The sequence below is a fragment of the Corylus avellana genome, chromosome ca3 (assembly GCF_901000735.1).
Source record: "Corylus avellana chromosome ca3, CavTom2PMs-1.0".
NCBI lineage: Eukaryota > Viridiplantae > Streptophyta > Magnoliopsida > Fagales > Betulaceae > Corylus > Corylus avellana.
The window spans coordinates 11713617-11736691 of NC_081543.1; the positions used below are offsets into that span (position 1 = coordinate 11713617).

Genomic DNA, 23075 nt, shown 5'->3' on the forward strand with positions numbered 1-23075 from the left:
ACAATATTAAATGGTTAGGGTTAAGGAATCTGACTCGTTTAATTAATTGGGCCGGGTTAGGGTTGACATATATTGTTTTGTACTCATACATTGATACGACCTGACTTCGGCACATAATATAATGGCTGACAATTTTTTATATGACCCTCGAACCCAATACAAAATTAGAAACTCATGGTAAAGGAGTTGGACCTGTTTAATTAACTAGGTCGGGTTATGATTGACATGTATAGGCTTATACCCATGCCTTGACAGTTGACACGACATGAACCCAATATGAAATTAAAGGATTGAGATTCAGGAGTATGACTCGTTTAATTAAATGGGTCGGGTTAAGTTTGACTTATATAGTCTTATATTAATGCTTCGAAACAACCCAAACGCAACACGTGATATAATGGTTTGCAATTTTTAACATGATCCACGAACCCGACACGATCTTAATACAAAATTATAGGGTTATGGTTTAGGGATTTAACCCATTTAATTAAATGAGTTAAGTTAAAGTTGACCTATATAATTTTATACTCATTCATTGATATTACTCAAACTTAACACGTGAACACAAATTTTACCCTTAAACTAGAGATCCATTTTCACTCTTTCATTTAAGAGTCTTTTTATTTTATTTTATTATTATTATTATTTTTTTTTTTTAAGACGTATGGAGTGAATAGTACTCATTACTAGTGGGAGTACAGTTCATGCTCCCCAAATTTTTTTAACAAGGTAATGAGCCAGTTGAAGAGTAAAAAATATGCATTCTAACATTTTGGTTCTCCAAACTAGGGATCTCTCCAAAATAAAGAGCTGAATGATAATATTCTTAATTTTTGATTGTTTCGGGACGTTGATACAATCTTTAGTTTAGATACGTTGCAAATTGAATATTAGTTAAAATTGAGTATGTGTTCTTTTGCTTAAGATTATTGTTACTAGTAGTGAGCTAGTGGAACTAGGATTTAAGATGATGTGAGGAGTCAAAAAAAAAAATTATATGCCGTTCTATTCAATGCTAGAATTAGACTTGCTATTTATGTCGTTTTCATAGTAAGATTCGCATATCAAATCAAAGCCAAGAAACAATTTAATTTTTAAAATAAATATATATCCGTTGATAAATCTTCGATAGTAGTTCACAAGGGTGTATGTACCCTTTTGTTGAAGGTCATTCGAGTTTTTCTCGGCGTTAAACCTCTTAGTCTCTTAACATTTTCATCCTTGACAATAGTATTTTTTTTGGCTGGCCAATAAAATGATGGTTTGTGGGCTTATGTTGGTCAATTTACGTAACGTTGTGAATTAAATAATTGTAAGGGAAATAATTATTTTTGTCCTCTTGGTTTTGGCTTTCTATCAAACTAGTCCTTGTCATTTCCAAAGTGTAGTGGTGATATATCCAAATTCATCCAACCTATCATTGGAGGGGTTGACTAAAACTATTAGATTCTGACGTGGCTCCACGTGTTGGAATTGAATTTCTAGTGATGATGTGTACGAGGTAGGATAAGGGTTTTTTTATTTTTTTATTTTTATTATTATTATTATTATTATTATTATTATTATTTTAGGATAAGGTTATATGGTAGAATTTTGGGTTGGCGGAATTAAGTTGCACATTAGCCAATCAATATTAAGTCAAAATAAGCGACCAAGCTTTGACAACTCATGAGGAGTATACCATGATGGTGCCATATTCTTGGGATGTTATTAATTAATGCCTTCGAGTGAAGTGATAATAGTTGAGGATTTTTGAGAAATAAATATATTTATTTTATGGTAAGAATTTAAAGTTAGTGTATTTTACTGTGTATATATCGGTATGTCTTTTAAAAATTTTAAATAATGTTCAATACATTCATATATGCACTAACTTTAAATGCTGATTATAACTATTAATTTCATTTAAAATTGAGAGAATCATTATTTACTTTTTAAGGTTATTTTTTGTTTTTGTCTAAAAAGTGTTATAAAGTGATATAAATGTATCTGTCTTCTCTCTAGAATTTATCTCTCTCTTTCTCTTCTTCTCTTTTAGATAATACCAAGAAGAATTTCAAAATGAGGGAAGATCTAGATCCTCTCCTTTCACAATAGCAGTGCTTGGTGTCTTCTCTGTAGGCTTCTCCGATCTCTGTTTATGGCGAATTGCTTTAGATCTAGTTTGTAGATCTAAATCTAATCTCTTCAACCTTAGATCTAATCGTCTTCTTCGGTCAAAACGTGTCTTTTAAAAGGATGTCTATGATGTCGTGCTCCTCCGCTGTTGTTTGTGGGGTTTTTGTTTTTTATTTTTTTTGCTTGTCCTGGCCTTCGGGTTGAGTATGGATTTGTTGTCCTGGCCTTCGAGTTGAGGATGAAGTAAATCGGTATGGGGGCTTAATTCTCACAGCCGAATTTTTAGTTTCTGGTTATTTTTTATTTTTGTTTTTGTATTTTGACTACTCATGTCCTAAATCTAGTATGCACGAAGTTGATCTGTTTCTTAAATGTTATTGTAAATGTGTTAGCGGAAGCTTGAAGTCATTTTTTATGACTTTGTAACCTTCATAACTTTTGACTATGATTTTTCAGAGCGCTTTATGCTCGTAAAATTTCATCAATAGAAGTTTTATATTTCAAAAAAAAAAAAAAAAAAAGTGATATAAATGTGAAAAGAATTTTGAATAATTCTTGTTAGAGTATTAAGGAGAAGGGACAATCAAGAATTAAATTGATTGATATAAAGGGGAAGAAGGATGAATTATTAGTTTGTTAAACATTTTGTTTTATATCTTTTGTTTTCTCAACTCAAAATAAAACATTAAAAACCACCTTAAATACAAAACACCCTTAAAAAAAATGCAAAAAACAATTTTTATCTTTATATCACATCAAAACAGTTTTTTAAATTAAAAAAAAAAATACTGTCCAAAATACCTTAACAAATAGAGCCTGGTTTGAGAGCAAAATGAGAAACTTTAATTTAAAACCATCAATGGATTTGGCTTCAGCATTGTAAAAAAAGTATAGGATTTACTTATCTATTTTTTATAAAAATTTTGAAATTAATTTTATACCATTAATTTTTTTTTTTTTTGTTTCCAGCATCTAATTTAAAATACTATTATTTTGTACAGGAGCCACGTTCAACTGTCTGTTGTTAATAATATGAATTAATAGAGTCACGATGTCCTGTTGGCTTCTAATTAATGAGATTAGTGGGAAAAAATAAAGAAAAGAAAAAAGAAAAAGGTCCTGGTCTTGGGTTTTGGAAGTTGGTCCTGGTCTTGGGTTTGGAAGTTGGCCACACGCTCTCAACAAGACAGTGGGAGTAGATAAACAGATATCCTCGTGATTAAACAGATATCCTCATGATCATGCGTAATCATCAGATAAGACCTTCTAACTTTGGTGGTTGACCAAATAAAGTTATCAAGTAAAAATACAAAGAAGATATAAAAAATATGGCAAAGTTCACTTAATCCTCATAAACTACCACTCTAATAATAATTTATCTTATAAATTATTAATTGCGACAATTTACTCTCCAAATTATCAAAATAATGACAATGTACCTCAAATTTTAACAAAATAATGAAATTATCCTAACCAAAATAAAAACAAAAATACTAAAATTTAATTTTGTTTTCAAAATTTTAATGGTATTTTTGTCTTATCGAAATTTCTATAAAGGTAATTTCGTCATTTTGATAGCATTGGGGGGTACATTGTCATTGTTTTAGTAGTTTGTGAGGTAAATTATCGCAATTGATAGTTTGGAGGGTAGATTGTCATTATGGTGATAGTTTGAGAGAGTTAAGTAGACTTTATTCTAATAAAAAAAATTAACATTTGTCAATAAAATAAAACTTTTTATATTTGTTGCATTTTCTGAAAATAGACTTTGCTTCATGTTAAACCATATATATATATATATATATATATATATATAACATTGTATAATTCTTAAAGTTATGAGGGGATCTAGGAATTTCTTTATCAAATATGAGACAAAATATAATTGATACAAAATTTGGCCGGCATCTAAAACATGTAGGTGTTGGAGTTGTATTATTGGTGTGGGACAACAATTTTTGTTTGCACATTCTTGGATTGATCTATGTTCCCGGACGGTATCTACCAGAATCCATCTACCAATTTTCGAGTGGTTAATCACCAACTCCCTCCTCTTTCTTGAATTGGGTTAGTAAATGGGCAATTGTTGTTGACCTTAATTTTTAATTTGGCTAATTAAGGGTTAAGAGGGAGGATCGTTGCCACTTTTAATTCTAATAAATACAAGTGGAGGAGTAGAGTTGGGAAACACATGATAATCGGGCAATTGATTAGTATATGATTATATACCCCAAATAATATTATAGTGGGTAATTGGTCAACCACACAACCATGTACCCCCATACTAGATTAGACAATGTTAACCATTTGAACATTGTTCATGTGATTTTTCGGAAGTAGGAAATGATGAACAATGTATCGTTCTAACGCTATTCGAGTTTTCGAACAATGGTCAATACCGTTCTGACAATGTTAACCATTCAAACATTGTTCAAGTACTGTTATATTTAAAAATAAAAAAATAAAAATGAGAAAACTATATTTACCTCCCTCTAAATACCACTATATTTGCAATATCTCATTTTCGTTTTAATTTCCTAAATAATTACTCTTCTCAAAATTCAAAGATGTTTTTGTTTATTTTCCCAAAATAATAGTTTATTTTTGCACTAATAACAAGTTATGTAACACATTTTCCTGCTTTTAAATAAAAAAATTAAGGACGAAATTGGAAAACATAGGTGAAAAGCATTATTACTATTTTCTTAAAACTTGTCTTTTTAACAAGTGGAATATTTTGGTGGGAAGTTGGGTTTAGATAGCTAAAATACTATATCGAATGGAGTTGCTGTCACTCAGTTTTATATATATATATACAATAAAACAACAAAACAAACAAGAAAGGAAAAGGGAAACATGTTAGGGTTTGTTGTCACTAGTGGGAACATGATGTAATACACAAAGGAAGGGATGAAATGATAATATACACACTTTGATCAATAAAGGCGGCTCATCTAGTTAGATTACGTGCAAATCATTAATACTGCGATAAACTTTACGAAAGGATTATACTAGAATAAGAGCTAATGAACTTTAGAGATAAATTATTCTAATTGTCAATCTAGTTATTAGGCTTTCTAGGCCTTTCGGTGGGTGATTATCGAAAGTCTGTCTGTAACCACGCTCTTCAGTAGTCCTTCAATTTTTTTGAACGATCAGGCTAATGATCGTTCGTAGAAATTTTACTTGTAAGCCCGTAAGTAATTATTAAACTTTTCAAAGTGGATAGTCCGAGTTGAATATATTATTATTATAATTTGAAGTAAGAAGAAAGAGTAAAATATGTTGGTAATGATGAGTTTGATTTCCTATTTTATAGTAAGCTTTTAACTTTGAATGACTTGGACTTACAACAATAGTGAGTCATCATTCAAGATGATACTTGAATGGCTTATTAATAGAGATTTTGTCTATAAGATAATTATGAGAACAATATTTGCTCACAAGGATGTAGGATAATTTATGACAAAATATCTTTTTCAAGTAGATCTTCGGATGCGTTTGGTATTATGATTTTATAAACAAAAAGTACAATTTCAAACCAAATTGTAAAAAATATATTGTTTGAGATTGCGTTTTTAAAAAATTACGATTTGAAAACGCAAAAAAATTGTATTTCAGAGAGAACGTCACATCTTGGTGGCAAATGTTATACTTCGTTAGTCTTTTAAAAAATTCATGGCAGTGCCAGCTAATTTGTGCATCATTTTGCTATCTATTAGTTGCAATGAAATTATGGAAACATTCTCATTTTGTTTCCCCCTTACAGGCTTATAGTTGTCCAATTTAATAGTTTGAATCTTTTAGAATTCCGTGCGAAAAATTGTCATATCATATTGCAATAAGATAATTCTTATATAAGATGTTACTCGAGTCTCACTTATTTGGATAGGTACTCAAGCCGTTCAAGTACTATCACATGAAACTACCCATTTACAATGCAATAAGACAACTTCGTTACATGAGATCTAAATCTTAAATGTCCCTAGAATTGTTTTTTTTTTTTTTTTCATAGTTATTTTTTCTTTTCTGGTTTGTTTGTTTGTGCATATTTTCCTAATTTTTTTTTAAAAAAAAAAAAGAAAAAAAAAAAACGTAAAACTTTGTACTATTCCAAGAGAGTTGAAGAATTCTCGGTATTTAAACCATGTGGGGGGATCTAAATGGTGACGCGGTATATCAAAGCAAAAGGGCAATCTTACGAAGCCAACCTCCTTTCCCAAAGGCCCGAACATTATCCTATCCAGAATCTACTTGTCCCATAATCTGACACAATTTTTCTGGCTGGAATTCTTTTCCCAAATCCCATGGATGACATTCAAATCCCCCCACACTACTTCCTTCCCCAACAAACAGAACTACTGCCAATGTTCAGAAGTTTCTTACTTTTCTACTATTTCACTCAAAATCCTTGTTGACTTTTCCATACTAAGCTTAGAACATGCCAACGTTCACACTTATTGTTACTTTGTAGCAAATTTGATTGATACCCATCTCCTTTTATCCATCATAGATCAGAAAACTTCCGTTCATATGGCAATTTTCTTTCATTTTTTGTCTATATTTTCGAGTACTAGTTTATGGTCATTTTAAATGAAATGGCGATTTTTCATGTCATTCTGTGTGTAGCTGTGCTTTGGCAGATTGGTATATCATGGTGTGTATGACAGGATGATTAGGACATCGGTCCTTAACCAGACCCATTTGTTGTTACCAGCAAAAGATTCATCAAAAAGCACAGAATCTAATTTGAGGTTGAAGGAGCAAGAATGCTTGTCCCTTCTGAAGAGATGCAGGAGCCTGAAAGAGTTCAACCAAGTCCATGTCCAAATGCTGAAGTTGGGACTCTTTTGGGAGTCCTTCTGTGCAAGCAATCTTGTGGCATCTTGTGCTCTCTCAGATTGGGGCAGCATGGACTATGCCTGCTCGATTTTCCGGCAAATCGAGGAACCGGGTTCTTTTGTGTTCAACACCATGCTCAGAGGGTACGTCAAGGATGCAAGCTTTGAGGAAGCTTTCCTTCTGTATGATGAGATGATTGAGAGGGGAATCGAACCTGACAATTTCACTTACCCTCCTCTTCTCAAGGCGTGTGCCCGGTTACCGGCACTCAAGGAAGGAATGCAAACTCATGGACATGTCTTCAAGCTTGGACTTGAAGTTGATGTGTTTGTGCAGAACAGCTTGATCAGCATGTATGGAAAGTGTGGAAAGATAGAACTTGCTTGTACTGTTTTCAAGCAAATGGATCAAAGGAGTGTTGCCTCTTGGAGTGCCATCATTGGAGCTCATGCTAGTAAGGGGTTGTGGTCTGAGTGCTTGATGCTTTTTGGTGATATGAGTAGTGAGGGACGTTGGAGAGCTGAAGAAAGCACATTAGTTAGTATGCTTTCTGCTTGCACTCATCTGGGTGCTCTTGATTTGGGAAGGTGCGCACATGGATCCTTGTTGAGGAACATTAGTGGACTCAATGTTATAGTACAAACTTCTTTGATAGACATGTATGTGAAATGTGGGTGCCTAGAGAAAGGGCTGCGTCTCTTTCAAAACATGGGCCAGAAGAACCAATTCTCTTACACTGTAATGATATCGGGGCTCGCCATGCATGGACATGGTAGGGAAGCTTTGAGAGTTTTCTCAGAAATGCTTGAAGAAGGTATTGCACCAGATGATGTTGTCTATGTGGGTGTGTTGAGCGCTTGCAGCCATGCTGGTCTTGTCAAGGAGGCACTCCAATGTTTCAGTAGGATGAAATTTGAACATGGGATTGTACCAGCAGTTCATCACTATGGTTGTCTGGTGGACGTCATGGGGCAAGCCGGGATGCTCGATGAAGCCTTTGAGCTTGTCAATAGCATGCCCTTTGCGCCGAATGATGTCGTGTGGCGGAGCCTTCTTAGCGCCTGTAAAGCTCATCATAACTTGGAAACAGGGGAGATTGCAGCAAAGAAGCTTTTCCAATTAGATTCACTTAATCCTAGTGATTATGTGATTCTATCTAATATGTATGCAAGAGCTCAAAGGTGGGAGGATGTGGCTAGGATTAGGACAGAAATGGTTAAAAAGGGCCTCAAGCAAACGCCGGGATGTAGCCTAGTCGAGGTGAAGAGGAAAGTGTATAAGTTTGTTTCACAAGACATGTCTCACCCTCAATGTGATGGTGTTCAGGAGATGATCCACCAGATGGAATGGCAGTTGAAGTTTGAAGGCTATTCCCCAGACATATCACAGGTATTGCTGGATGTAGATGAAGAAGAGAAGAGGCAGAGATTGAAAGCTCATAGCCAAAAATTAGCAATTGCTTTTGCACTCATACATACATCTCAGGGGTCTCCCATAAGGATAGCTAGAAATGTAAGGATGTGTAATGACTGTCACACATACACTAAATATATTTCAGTGATTTATGAACGAGAGATTACTGTAAGAGATCGTTCTCGGTTTCACCATTTCAAAAATGGAACTTGCACTTGTGGTGATTACTGGTGAAATTGATTCATTTTTCTGCCCCAGCCTAATGATTCATGGGGAAACTTCTTTTTACTCACCATCTTGAATGATATTTCCCCAAGATATAAATTCCATGATAAGAAAAGAAAACATTTATAGGAGAGGAGGAGATTGAATAAACATATCTTGGGAATTCTTTGAGCATTTTTCTCTTGCTAATGATAGTGGCATTTCCATGATGCAAGGAAGATTCATACCTGTAGATAGAGAGAGGAACTCTTTTTACTAGATCAAGGGGAGGCATACCAAGTTCAAGAAGATGCGAAAGCGTGCAGTTCTGCCCCCTTCTTCCATAATGAGTCACAGGCAGCACCTCAGAAAGCACGGCCGAGCCACATGCAGGGAAACTTGAAAGTGTGGTTCTGGCCAGGGTCCCTGGTATCCGGTACTGCCTGTCTGGATGGGGGGCATTGAAGCAAAATTTTGAAAATGGTTTTCATTTCATGCTAGAAAATGGCTTCCACGGTTATTATCATTCAATCTAAAACAAAGAATGAAAATGAGAAGATGAAGACTTTCAACATTGTTGAAAACTGTTCTTGAAGAAGATTTTAAGAAGCATTACTCTCTATTATTGCATCCTTCTTCAAGCAAAAACGAAAATGAGAAGATGGGAAACTCTGAAAATTTGCCACAATGTGATGGCAAATAAAAACTCTCTGGACAATATGCAGGAAGAGTAACTTCGTTTATTGTACAATGTTCACAGAAATTACAACAAATCTTGACCTACTTTCATTGTTCAATAAAGGTACTTGTTCTTCTAGTTTACAAGTGTGGTCTTGTTAAATGTGAACTGAAGAAACGGCTGCTGTAATTCCAATGGTCCGTGGATCTCCACTTTCCAAAGAAACGCCACAGGGATCTTCTCTAACCAACAAGGCCAAAACATTAACTGAACTCCACACTTTGGTGACATTGCTCCCAGAATCCCCCAAGGTCACAGCAAAGATTGCATCAAAGCCACCTGCCCCAGGAACTCCAGCCAGCAAAATTCCTTCCATGTTCATCGTTGCGTCCAAAAGCCGAGTTTGTGTTTCAGGTTCAATCTGCGAATTCAGAAAGCTAGTTAATAGTTGAGTATAAGCAGCCAGATTCCAATGAACAAGACTAAACTAGAACTGGAATCCATTAGCATAACAAGTTTGATTATCCCATGCTAAACTCTATAATTGCACTTAATGACAGATTTACAAAGGGTAAATATAGGGGAACCTATGTTCTCTGTATGCACAAAATGACCACTAATTACAGGGCTGTCAGATGCCCATACTTCTTTAGATGATCTTTAAAAAATTACATTTATTTCTTTTGAAAAACTGAGAGATGACTTCGCTAAATTGACCGTGTTAGTATTCTGTAATTTTTTTCTCATCAGGAAGTTGGAAATTAAACATCCTTTACAAAATTTCCCAACCAGCACTTTTAGAGGTTAGCAGAACAATTACCTTGGGCTCTGAAATTGAACCAAATTTCATGAGCTTTGGATAGAAGTTATTAGAACAGCCCACAACTCGGATCAAAAGAATAACAAACCAGGGGTTGAGCAATCCATTACTTGGCTTGGCCTTCTTTGTTGAAAAAACAATGCTACTCAAGCTTGACTCTAGATTAATTTTATAAAGTGTTCATTCAAAACATTGTCCTAAAATTAACAAGCTAACTTTGAACAACCTAGCACTTGGCTCGACTCAGTTTATCTGCAGTTGTACAGTACTTAACATGGAATTTTAGCAGTCCTTTACCCTGAAACAGATACATATTAAGATCACAGTATCCGTTCCTTACAGATTCAGATTACATGATTGTAGTCTCTGCCTGACGTTTCACAATATTTCTGGGCTCTAATTCAGGTCTTTGTAGCTTCTGATATTTTCCCTTAAATGAGTATCCACGTATTGTGGCATTTGAATTGTGTCTTCATTTTACCAAGCCGCATAAGACAATTAGATTCTCATTTTTCTTTGAATTTTTTTTTCTTTGGAAATATGCAATTGAGTTAGTCAGAGTACAACAATGAAAGAGGGTAAAAAGAAGAAAAAACAAGACCCCAACTTCATGCTTCCTAATGAAGGGGAGATGGAGAAACAAAATGCAGATCAAAATCAAGGAGAAGTTTCAAAGTGTCAATCTTGGGTTCAAATTTTATAGGCCAAACCACTATTTTGGTCCTTGAATTATGAGTCAAAGCTCAATTTTGTCCTCAAATTATCAATTGTGAGAATTTAATCCCTTATGTTGTAATATATTTCAACGTTAACTATGACTTGCTTGATCACCAATGGCCTAATTGAAACTTGCTAACGTGGCTAATGTCATTGTACATCTGTCCTTGTAAATGTGGGCATGACTAAAATGAGTCACATCAGCAAGCCAAAAAATTTGGTGATGTCAGCAACCCAGCCTAAGGATGAGCCACATGTTTTTTCTTTTGATGTTGGGGAACTTCTCCAAGGCAGGGCCTTTTAGACCCACCCTTGCAGAGTAAACCCCGATCTCGTGCATTGCACCCTCGGAAGTTTTCCTACACGAAATTGGTCAAGTTGCTGGCTTTTCACCAGGGGGTGTGGCCCCAAGGGATTGTTTGCACTCATGAGGTGTTGAACCATGGACCTTGACGGGAGCAAACCTCAAGACTAAGGCCTTCACCACTTGGGCCAACCCCTTGGGGTTGATGAGCCACATGTGACTCCCATCTTTTCGGAAAATATAGTCCTCTTTCTTAAAAAAACCCTCAAATCATACTGGAGGTACACTCCACGAAGCACCAGAGTAACTTGACCTAGGATCCAGATTACGTGGTTGCTGCTGGAGACCTCCACGTGCGTTTGTTGCCCTTTCTCCCTACCCAAACTACCATTCAGATTACTTTGCTCTTCCTCATTAATTTGATCACTAATTTTCTACCATTATTCTCAGACTTCTCAAAAAATGATTATTTCTGTGTCATCAATATGCAACTGAGGTTAACGCAGTCATGGTGACACTTCAATTACGAGTTGCTTTGGAAGAAAGTCCAAATTTAAGCCAAGTTAACTTCAAAAAAACCTACTCAACTCAGCCAAGTTACTAACTCAGCAATGTTGACTCTACCATTTTATGAAACCTTCAAGCTCTACTTTCCAAGTCACCATTCCAATCAATATCAAAATTTTAGCTACTTTTCCCACAAATCAAAGGAAAACAATCCAACAAATAACAAGATCTAGAGAGCAAAGACAAGAAATGAAAATATCAAAGAAAAACAAATGAGGACAATGGGAGGAGCTAAAAAATGAAGAGGAAGAAGAAGCCAGATTTGCTTATGCCTATTCTTTTTCTTCTTCTTCTTCTTCTTCTTCTTTTTTTTTTTTTTTTTTTTTTTTTTTTCACTATATACTTCTTTTATTCCCTGTAAGAGAATACATTTTTAAAATTTGTAGGACTAAATTGACACAATTGATAGTTTAGGAATGAAATTGAACTATGACCTATAGTTTGAGGACCAAGATAGTAGTTTGGTCAGTTTATATTAAAAAAAAATTCTCCAAAATAAATAAGCCATAGATGGAATATCTCAAGACGTGACATTAATAAGATAACTGTGAAAGTTACCTTTCTTCTATGAAACTTTGTATTTATGGATGGCGGCATATGTGTCTCCTTTGTCGATTAGTGTTAATGATTTCCTTGTTCGTTTTGCCTCTGCTAGTTAGGTGGTTCCTTTTGTATACTTCCAATGTATTTAAAGGCGCCTTACGCTTTTATTGAGATTGATTTATTACTTACATATAAAAATTAAAAAAAAAAAAAAACTGTGGAAGTTACTTAGGTTTTAAGTGGTATATTGCAGAAACCATCTTCTCAACCATTACATGAAACAGACACAGGGGTACATGCATCAATTGGAACGTCCGCAAGAGAAGATGGATTCTTTTACCATCTTTTTGCTAGGAAGATTAGTGAATTGAACAAGTGACTCTGGCCATTTTGATTGCAAAGTCTTGCATGTCCACATCATTAATATAAGGGGGGGAAAATCACTGGTTTTCATTCTAGTTATTTGTATTCTCAACCTTAACATTTTATATGGAATATAAAAATACTTATGAAAAGAAGAATGAGAAACAAGCATTCAACTGAAGAGGAAAGAACCTACCGGAACATCTGCAGCATCACCCATCTGGCGCATATGATATCTGATCCCAAGCATAGCATCTCTTGCTCCTAACAATGCTTTAACAACTGCTTCTTGTGTCGGTTCAGAAGCTTGCTCTAGCCACTGTTCAGGAAAATTAGTAAGCGAAAATCAAAATTAGAAAAGATAAAAAAAAAACAAAGTAAAAAGTAGAAAGGTAAAACTATTAAATTTACAGCTTAAATAGACTAGGAAATCTCAATAACTTGCACGACTTACCAAACTATTAAATTTACAACTACAATGGACTAGGCAATCTCAACAACTTGCACATGACTCACCAAACTGTACCTACTTTTTGAAGTTCACAATTTGAAAATGAAGCTCAGAAACAAGCATAAACCTGGTCTAAAACATGGTTTTATGTCATATGCACGAATCCTATTTAAAAAACCATAAGTTTGTTTTTCCACAGTGATACATGTAAAACCCATGATAATAGGCTCCAGATGAGTCACTTGCTCTCCCACCCTCCCGTCCTCTGGGAAATGAAAGGCCAAAAAAGAACACAAATTACCATGGCAAAATTTCTACGGGCAAGAAATCTACCAATTGAATAGCAAGTACAGCCAGCAAGTTCATCGCGACAGTTAATTGTAATAATGGAAGATTATGTGCAAATCGTTTTTGAAAATTAACTTTGATATTCAGAGATACTTATCAAAAAAAAAACTTTGATATTCAGAGATAATGCAGTATTTCTAACAGTTATAGTCATCCCATTAGATGACTTTAAGGGTAGAACCTTGAGCCCGCAAAGCATTTGGCAGCCCATAATTCTTAGGTTTAAAATTATCCTCGATTTGTGAAATGTCTCTAATGAAATGAAGAACTTCCTCTTTCTATTTCTCTTAACTTTTCAGTTTCTACCAACAATATGCAAATATCAACTTTTTAATGTTTATGAACAACAAACAAAATATGGCAGCTAGTTCAAAAATTCAATACAGGTGCTAAGGACTTATTTCTTGCTGATCTGATCCTATGATCCGACCCAGAATATTGCTGTTTGGCAGGACATATATTTGGAAATGACCTATTATTTTCTTTTTAATAAATCTCTGAACTCGATAAATAAGACACTACTTGATGCTTCACATAACAAGGAATATTTTCTAAGTCATACAAGGACAAAATATAGAAGCAAGTCTGATACAAAAGATAACTACACAATTCCAGACTTCAGGTATTCGTCTTTCCTTTGCCAATGAACATACGAAAATCAGGTAATGCAAAGGGAAATGAACCTTTGAATAAAATAGTGGATACCAAAAAACAATTGAAGATATTTTACTTGATGTGGAGAACAAAATGACAGTCGACATGTATCTCAAACTCCCAAAGAAACTTGGCTTCATTTGTTAAAAATTTTGCTTTCTGCCTTTTGTTTTTTTTTTCTCAAAACAAAAACATTAACAAACAACCCAAACACAAAACACTCTTAAAAACACAAAAATCATTTTCACCTTTATGTCACATCATGACACTTTTTCAAATCGAACACAAAAAACACCCCCCAAGAGGCATTAACAAATAAAACCAAAAACTGTCATCACTTTTTTTTCATTGCCAGAGAACCCCAAGAAATGTGATTATTAGTAATATTTCCACTGCAGATGTGAGAAAATGAGCTCAAGAATTACCTTGTCTGGCCTAAGCCTGCTGCAGATGTCAATTATGCATTTATATGCATCCCAGTGTTCTTCTGCAAGTTTGCTTAACATATTGAATTGTACTTCAAGTGAAGAATTTGCCTCTGACAACTTTCTCCATGTGTCTAGGGATTTATGAGGGTCAGACTTCTGCCACTTTTTCACAGCACCTACCATTGATGGTGTAGATGATCCTCCAGTTCCTGGTTCTCCTAGTAGCTGCAGAAAGCACACTAATCAATAAGAGCAGACGGTACTTCGATGAATTTTTAGAAACAAAGATAAGTTTGATGAGAGCACAGCATTTTTACGGAAAATGAAAGAAGAAGAGAGAAAAAAGACATGGTTGGAGATAGTGCTGTTTTGCAGACTAGTTTTCAGTCACTTTCTTTCTTGCTTACATATAATTGCCAATCTATGCTCGTGATGTTATTATTCACAAATATACTTAACAAGGAAGCAGAAGCTTCTTTTAAAGAACCATTCCACTGTACACATGCTACACATTACAAAATTAAACCCATTGCACATGAAAAATGTCCAGTTGCTCCAAACAGCTTTCTAGATTTTGTTGTAACAACGTAGCAAAATTAGTGATGATATTGCTCCATCCTACCAATCATAAAGCTTGTACACTAGCTACATAGGTTTCCTCCAAGCTTCATATAATTAAAACAGAATTATCATTCTTCTCAATGTACTGTGCTTTATAAAACAAAGTTAACAGAAACAAAACAGTCACCTCAAAAAGTCAATATCCCTAACGTGGAAAGAGTCTAATAAAAGCTGGGAACTTGATTTCATTGAGACACAGACAGAAAGAGCCCAAGAAAAGATAACATGGAGAGATGGCAAGTTCAAAATGCAAGCATAAAGTTCAGTTGGGAGGAATGAAAGGGGAAAATTGAAAGAGGCAAACACAATTCATGTTGAGTTGGGTATTAAAACTAACGAGGGAAAGTGGCATTTCATTAGTTAATTTCTCTGTCCAGATAATATCTATAAGCATAACATAAAATCATATTGACATTTGCAAACACATACAAGTTCCAAGAAATTCTAAATTTTAGAATTCTTACAAGGGTCATCAATGGTGGCAAGGAAAACTTAGTTCTCTCATGGTCCCATTTCCCTTTTAGGATATCTACAATGACTTCTTCTAAGGGCAATCCTTTTGCTGCAACCTGCAATGTCTCAAAACAAATGTTATGGAAGTGTTCAAAAGACATTTACTAAAATTTGCATGTAACATTTTGTACATGAAAAGAGAAAACATATATGAGCCTTGTATGCATTTCATTGTATCAAAGTTAGACATAAATTAACCTAATCCTGAGAGGGTTTCATCCAAAACACAGGTATGGTAACATAAGCAAGTCCGTATGGTTTATTTTATATATAGATTGCTTCATCCTCTTCTTCTTCTTCTTTTTTTGGGAGGTGTGGGGGGGGGCTGAAAAGGGGGAAAGAGCGAGACAACTTGTAAAGAAAAATGAGCCTAGAAGAGCTAGAGACTAGCAAGCTGCACAGGGAAAGCACTAAATGAATAAACCCTGATCCTTCATAACAAGCGGCTCCTCAAAAAGCAGCTGCTAAAACTAAAATTTTCTAATAAGCTTCATAACCTCCATTCTATAGAAAACTTAGCCCCCTGCTGCCTAACTATAAACTTGCTCACATGAAGTGACTTTCAGGATGGTTTGTTTGTATATTCAATCTATCAATATCAGGTCAGGTATGGTGTATGAAATAAAAAAGATGATAACATATTTCCTCACAAAGCCTTGAAAACAAACAAGATGGAAATTAGGAAACAAACAAGTCTTCCAGAAATCTTTTGAAGTTGACAACCACAAGAGAAACTCAAATGTAATGTCATAGATCCATCATTCCTTTAACCTTGCCTTCAGGGATTCATACGTTATTCTCAGCACTATGTTTTTCAGAAGATGAACGATGCTATATGTTCATCACTCTGTTACCAGATTCACTGTTGTAAAGTGAAAGGAGTTTGGATATTGTACCCTATAAAACAACAAAGGAGATTGGTAGAGACTAAGGCATCAACAAAATAAAACGACTAATATAAGCCAGTCTAAACCGTCATGACACTCTGAATATTATCAAAATTATCTCATACAAAATTTGTACAACTCAAGGAAATCTTAATGGTATATGTGCAGACATAACAAATGACGGGAAAACTTAAATGTTACTTGGGAGAATAATGTGAAAAAAAAAAAAAAAAAAAAAAAAGAGTAGCCCATGGCCATTTTGACATATAAACACAGCATGTTGTTTGTTTTATTAAAGGACATAAATTTCCTCCAAACCAATCTGGAGGAATTATCCTCCAACCCATTTAAAGTAGTGCTAAGTGTCTATAAACATTTAAAATGCACATTAAATTATTCAGGTCATTAATAGCAGTTTACCAATAACTTAAATTAACATTTTAAATGTTTATAGACACTTAGCACTATTTTAAATGGGTTGGAGGATAATTCCTCCATACTGGTTTGGAGAAAATTTATGTCCTTTATTAAATCATCAATTATTCCAAAAGCTTAAATTGATAGTGAAACCCGACATATGAAATATTTAATTAAAATGGATGGTAAACCATGGAGCTGGAATTCAAACTCAGGATCTCTGTGTTATTACTACATTTAATCACCATTTATATCAAAGCTTAATCTTATAAGAAATAATGAATTTAATTATTTAACTAATATTCTAACACTCTCAAGTATGGGCTTAAACACTCATTCAATAAGTAAGACTTAACAAGTGAAATATTTAATTGAAATATAAGCTAAACCCTAGAATTAGGGTTTAAACTCAAAACCTTTACTCTAATACCATATTAAATCACCACTTATTTCAAAAGTTTCAGCTCATAGGAAATGGTAAATTTAGTCATTTAACTAATACTCTAACACGCTTAAGAGATCAAAGAAATTCGAAAATATTAGACTCGATATGAAATCTAAATTTACAGTAAACAAATTTGGCATGACAAACCCCATAGGGCAGCCAATGCTTACCTACCAAGTGTCCATGTAACACTAGTTAAGTCAGACTAAATTAGATATAGGTTTGACAATTTTGTTCAAGTGAAATTTGGACGAATGAGGATTATGATGTGGTCTCTCCATACATAATACACAACCAGCCATGAGACACACAAACAAACAACGGGTACTCATGCACGCGCGCACACACACAGAGAGAGAGAGAGAGAGAGAGAGAGAGAGAGAGACCTGAGCAGAAGAAATCACTTCTGGTGAAAACCGAACATAACGTTGACTGCCATAAACGGCAGAACTGACATCAAACCCACTGCCAACTTTCCCTTGCGCAATACAGTGAGCAGTTTGAGCTATCATGTGTACTATATCAAGATCTGTAGTGTCCCTTTCTTGGTCTTGATCTTTCGTCAAGGAAGAAAGATTAACAACTCCAAGGTAATGAAGCAAAGCAGCAACCACGGCAGTTGTCATCGCTGCTGAAGAACCCAATCCAGTTTTTGCGACTTCAGGCTTGCAATTTTCTGCTTTTGAATCCTCAATGTTGAAGGTAATTGATGTAAAAGGTGGAAGGGCAGCTAATGCTTCTGGGGTCAAGGGGAGTCCACGTGCTTCAATCTATGCAAGAGGGTACAAGAGATATATATCTTGATCTAAAACTTTGGAATTCCCTTGTAAATTAAAGCACTTAAATTTGAAGGAGCAACTCCTACTCGAAGGGCAAGCTTAATTAGCAATTTTTCGTACTTTGATAAAAGAAATTATGGTAGTTGGCTCTCCTTAATGATTGTAAGTTGTTGGATATATTTCTCACAAGAACCAAAACAACTATGGTATACAGTGTACAAAAGCATGTACAATGAAGATGAACTCTTAAGGGGAAATTTTACCCAAAAAAAAGAAAAGAAAATTTAAAACAATTAAGAAAAATAAAAGTTGCCACCATCATAACGGAAAGATACTGATATATCAAAAAGGGTAAAAATACCTGATTCCGATATGAATAAAACTCATTGGAACCTAAAATTGTGATATCAAGACCTGCATGACTAATCCAGTTAAACATTAGATGCATGAAGCTGTAGAAGTGCTTTATCTTCACTGTGATAGAGAAACATGGGAGCATCAAACTTTACCTTGTAAAAGAAGTTTGTGTAACAACTCTTTCTTATTCTTATCAAATGCTGCATGTGCAGCTGCCACAGCGTATTGCACTGCTTGTTCCACAAAAGGGTTCCTTGAGTCACTGAAATTTTAAGCCAATAAAGTAAGTACCACTTAAAATATTCATTTGACCATGTGCTCCTCCTTATCATTTGCACATGATTTGTAAAGTAAGAATAACATGAACCTTTAAATTAAGCATCTTTGGAGCAGACCCAGCATTCTCTATAACCATTTTTGTCACATGAAAGCAATTTGTTGTTCAGATAATTAACGATGTTACTATGAGCATCAATAGGGGGCACAAGTGAAGTATACAAAAGGATACCCACAAAAGAAGAGAACGGCAAGAAAAAGATATACGGTTCAAGTCCTAAAATTGAGGACATCAATGAAATCCAAGAAAACTTAAACTCAATTAAGAGAATCTTGAAGATCTTCAACTGTAAAATATACACAAGTAGCAACAGTAATAAAAACTTGCCTTGAAGAGACACACTGAAGGGTCACATTTTTCAGTGCCAATTTATACATGCTTTCTCTAGACATCTGAGGAGATGTTAATTTCACATCTGTCCATGCCTGAAAAGTGGTACAGGAAGTCACAAGAAATTCAGCGCCATGCTAATAACATTCCCAAAAAAGGCTTGTGATACCGACACAACAATATTGTTGGCCAACACAAAGCACCAAACAAAGCTATTGAGAAATAAATGCAGAAAGCGGCACATGTGAAAAACATGACTCTTATAGAAGTAATCAGAGCATCGCCTCATTTCACTAAACACCACATAGAGGCTGCATTTGGCCTGATTTTCTAGACATGCAACTTATCCTGCATTGGTTGAGTTAATCGCAATAAAGAAGCAAATCAACCAAGGTCAGTCATGCTAATAACTCTCTGGAAATTAACATATGTTAACTAAGACTGCAATTTGGTATGGGATAAACCTTTTCTTTTGGGATCAGTGATAATTTATTGAAAAAAGAACAAAATAACTAATACTATTGCTCAGAGGCATATTCAAGGAGGCAAACTGATTCTAACGGAAGCGGGAGGACATATTAAGGTAAACCTGCACCTATCAAGTTGCATCCCTACTACGTAAGGCATTCATAGCCACAAAACAATTGGCTTCATAGTAGGCCACCAAAAAACTGCTCCGCAGCCCATGTCTCAACTAAAATTTATGTCCTTTCTCAGATCCCCTCCCACCTTCGATTAACATCATAAAGGAGATAGACATTTTTCTCTGGTTTAATAAGTAGGTAAGATGTAGGCTCTGACAATAAGATCTAATAAAACCATTTTTTTATTTTTTATTTTTATAAGTAGCATTTGGTTGTAACCCTCAAAATTAATTAAATTTGTATTCTATACCTTTTCTCTCCCCCAATTTTCTCAGCAAACAAGCAGAGACCTTGCAAGGTCTCTTTTTTGGAGAGACTTTATTTAAGTCAGTCTTTTGCCTTTTCTGCTGGGTCCGGTGTTTGTATACTAAACACCTTACTACCATTTTCCACTCTACTCTCTTCACATAGGATGACTATTTTCCCATTAACAAAAATATCAAACATTTTGAAGGATTACACGATATGCCACCTCCAAAATTGCAGAGAAGAAAATTGACAAACAAGAATCAACAAGAAAATGAAGCCAATGATAACAAACTCAGTCTATAAAGGACAAAGTTGAAGATTTACGCACCCATGCCCAGCCGTCCGGCTTGATCTCCTCGTAAAGTGGTTTCACAATTGCGAAAAAGCGAGCGTTGGTACTGAGTACGAGCCCTGCATTCGGCCTCTCCAGAATAAGGTAACCCCCAGTCATCAAGACCTTCCCAGGAGCCGAAGCAACACTGTTTGAACATCACAATTTTCCCAAATCAGAATTCCTACATCTCCTTTTCATGAACATTACAATTGGGAATCACCAAACACACACCATCCCTCCATTTGTTTTCTCTAAAAGCAAAGCTAAAGAAAATAAATCCTAAAAATCTCGTATGCTATATCGGTTCCTGAAAATACTGAAAAAGCAATCTGAAACTAACCCAAATCGTTTTCTGAATCAGAATTTTTTTGGTTCTACTGGGTCCCCAATAGTTAAGAATCAAAAACAAAAGAAGATCATTAAAAAAAAACTAAAACCCATAACGTTTTTTTTTTCTCAATCGTACTCTTTCTCAGGCACCAAACACAGAAACAAGAAAAAAAATTGAGACCCAATTCAAGGAAAACCAACATATGGAGAGGAACTTACACGGCCATTGCTCTCTCTCACTCTCTCTAGATTTGTTGTCACTATTTGTTCTTGAAGGTTATGCAACTGTGATTAGCTGCATTCAAAGAAACAAAAAATAGTACAAATATTATAGAAGGAGGAGGAGATTGTTAGTGCCGGGCAGTTGCATGCACCTCTTTTAGATTCACTAGCTCGACTTCCAGCGAAGACGACAGCACCCACAAACTCACTGGTTTTGGTGATCACAAGTCTTCAACCCTGTTTATTGGTTAACTTGACTAAAAAAAAGATTTCAAAAAAAAAAAAAACACTTTACTAAAAAAAAAAGTTTAAATTATTTCACTTTTCTTTTCTTTTTTTCAATTTTCCTTTCAATGAAATGCAAAGCATGAAAATGAAATAAATAAATAAAACAAAAAATTAGCAATGGGTTTGTTTCATAAGAATGTATATCTTCCTAGTATAGGAGTAGGTCTTATTTGTGAGATTTATGAAGGGTTTTTGGGATAAGAAAACTAAAAATATTTCTAGTATTTTGTTAAAAAAAAAAAGTGGTTTTGTAAATTAATAATACTAATCCTCATTTTCATGTAATGATTTGTAGGATTGAGATTTCTTATCATTTCTAATCTTTCATCTAAAACTGCTAGAACCCAAATAAAAATATTTTTGTTATATGTAAAAATCAATGATTTTGTAGGGTATTAATACAAGTCAGTCCTCATTTTCATGTAATGATAGCCTTTTAGTCATTGTAAGATTGAGATTCTTTGGGTGTTTTTTGTTTTTCTAAAAAATAGTGTTTTGACGTGTCATAATATATATATATATATATATATATATATATATATATATAAGAGTGTTTTGTGTTTTAGGTTGTTTGTTATTCTTTTTGTTTTAAGAATAGAAAATAAACAACAAAGAGAAATTTTTTTTAACAAATATAGCCCTTGCCATTCCTTATCTTGCATCTAAAACGGTTAGACCCAAATAAAAAATATTTCTCTTATTAAAAAAAAAAAATCAATGATTTAGTAGGTTAATAATACAAATCCTCATTTTTCTTAGAGTGATATCTAATAGCCTGAGTAATCACAATTATGAAAAATGATGAAAAATGGCATTAAATTACAATATTATCTATAAACAATAATCAATACTAAAAATAAAACTAATACAAATAAGAAATGTAGCTATGCCTCCCCTTCATTGCGTGATGGTCAAAAGTGAAAAAGTCAATGGATTGTGTTTCATGCGCAGGAAAGTCAAGCAAAGCCCACTAATTAACACTAATTATGTGCTTTATTAACAACTTTGAACTTTTCACTCATGGTAGGTACGGTAGGGTGGAGCTAAAGCTACCCATTTCCCTTTCTCACAAGTATGTGATAGTCTAGGGATGAAAAGGTTAGCGGCTAAAACTGCCAATCGCAACCACCTAGATGGTTAACCGCATCCAGAAACCGCTAACCGCTTTTTTTCACCAAAATACACAAAATTGAGCATGCAACCAAATGCCCCCCCTTTCTTTCACCAAAATGTACAAAATTACAGATTGCCCTGTTGAGCACCTAAAATGTTCAAGGGAAAAACCGGTGCACACCATGTTAGTCTTCGTTCTTAGACCGACGAGCACAAGGTGGGAAAGGGGAGAGAAGATCGATTCCGGTATAAGGGCCAAAGAATATAGTTGAGATCAGAGACGACGAGGCAAGGACGGTTCCAAACCGAGAGAGCGACGAGTGACAGCTTGAGCGTAAGAGACAGAAGCTGAGTGTCGAGTGATTTAGAAGATAGGTTTAAGGTTAGAGGAGATGAATATATAGAAGTGTAAAACTACGTCGTTTTACCTTAAGTAATATTATATATATATAAAAGGCCGTAAGCAAAAGTGGCTAGCAGTTAATGTGATTATCGACTAGAAGGCAATTAATAAAAACTGCATTTTCATCCCTATGTGATACTAACAAAGTTTTTGTTGTCAAATTAGGATGGCAAAATTTTCATATAGGGTTGTTAAGGGTGTTATTATATAAGCGGGTTTGGTATTGTCATGTTAGTTGTACAATTTTAACTATTTATTTAAATGTTGGTAACATTCATGTCCGTTCCTGTTGCCTCAACCCACCTCCTTTATTGTTGCTAGACGATGCTAATTATCTCGTTTTCTCCTCCTTCTC

At 34.7% G+C, this 23075-nt stretch overlaps 2 protein-coding genes across 2 annotated transcripts; one reads left to right on the forward strand and one right to left on the reverse strand.

The window, feature by feature from the left end:
• Window positions 1-6337: 6337 nt before the first annotated feature.
• Window positions 6338-9194, forward strand: LOC132173566 (pentatricopeptide repeat-containing protein At1g31920). Its single transcript, XM_059585083.1, has one exon. The coding sequence runs from the start codon at window positions 6790-6792 to the stop codon at window positions 8605-8607; it is 1818 nt and encodes a 605-aa protein (XP_059441066.1). The 5' UTR covers window positions 6338-6789; the 3' UTR covers window positions 8608-9194.
• Window positions 9195-9297: 103 nt separating this feature from the next.
• On the reverse strand, window positions 9298-21144 carry LOC132173567 (phosphomevalonate kinase, peroxisomal). Its single transcript, XM_059585084.1, has 11 exons — window positions 21069-21144; window positions 20914-20989; window positions 20359-20509; window positions 19135-19232; window positions 18623-18732; window positions 18475-18527; window positions 17721-18104; window positions 15537-15641; window positions 14449-14676; window positions 12767-12889; window positions 9298-9677 (listed from the first exon to the last, which is right to left on the reverse strand). The coding sequence occupies exons 2-11, from the start codon at window positions 20919-20921 to the stop codon at window positions 9414-9416; spliced, it is 1524 nt and encodes a 507-aa protein (XP_059441067.1). The 5' UTR covers window positions 20922-20989; window positions 21069-21144; the 3' UTR covers window positions 9298-9413.
• Between the last annotated feature and the right edge of the window lie 1931 nt (window positions 21145-23075).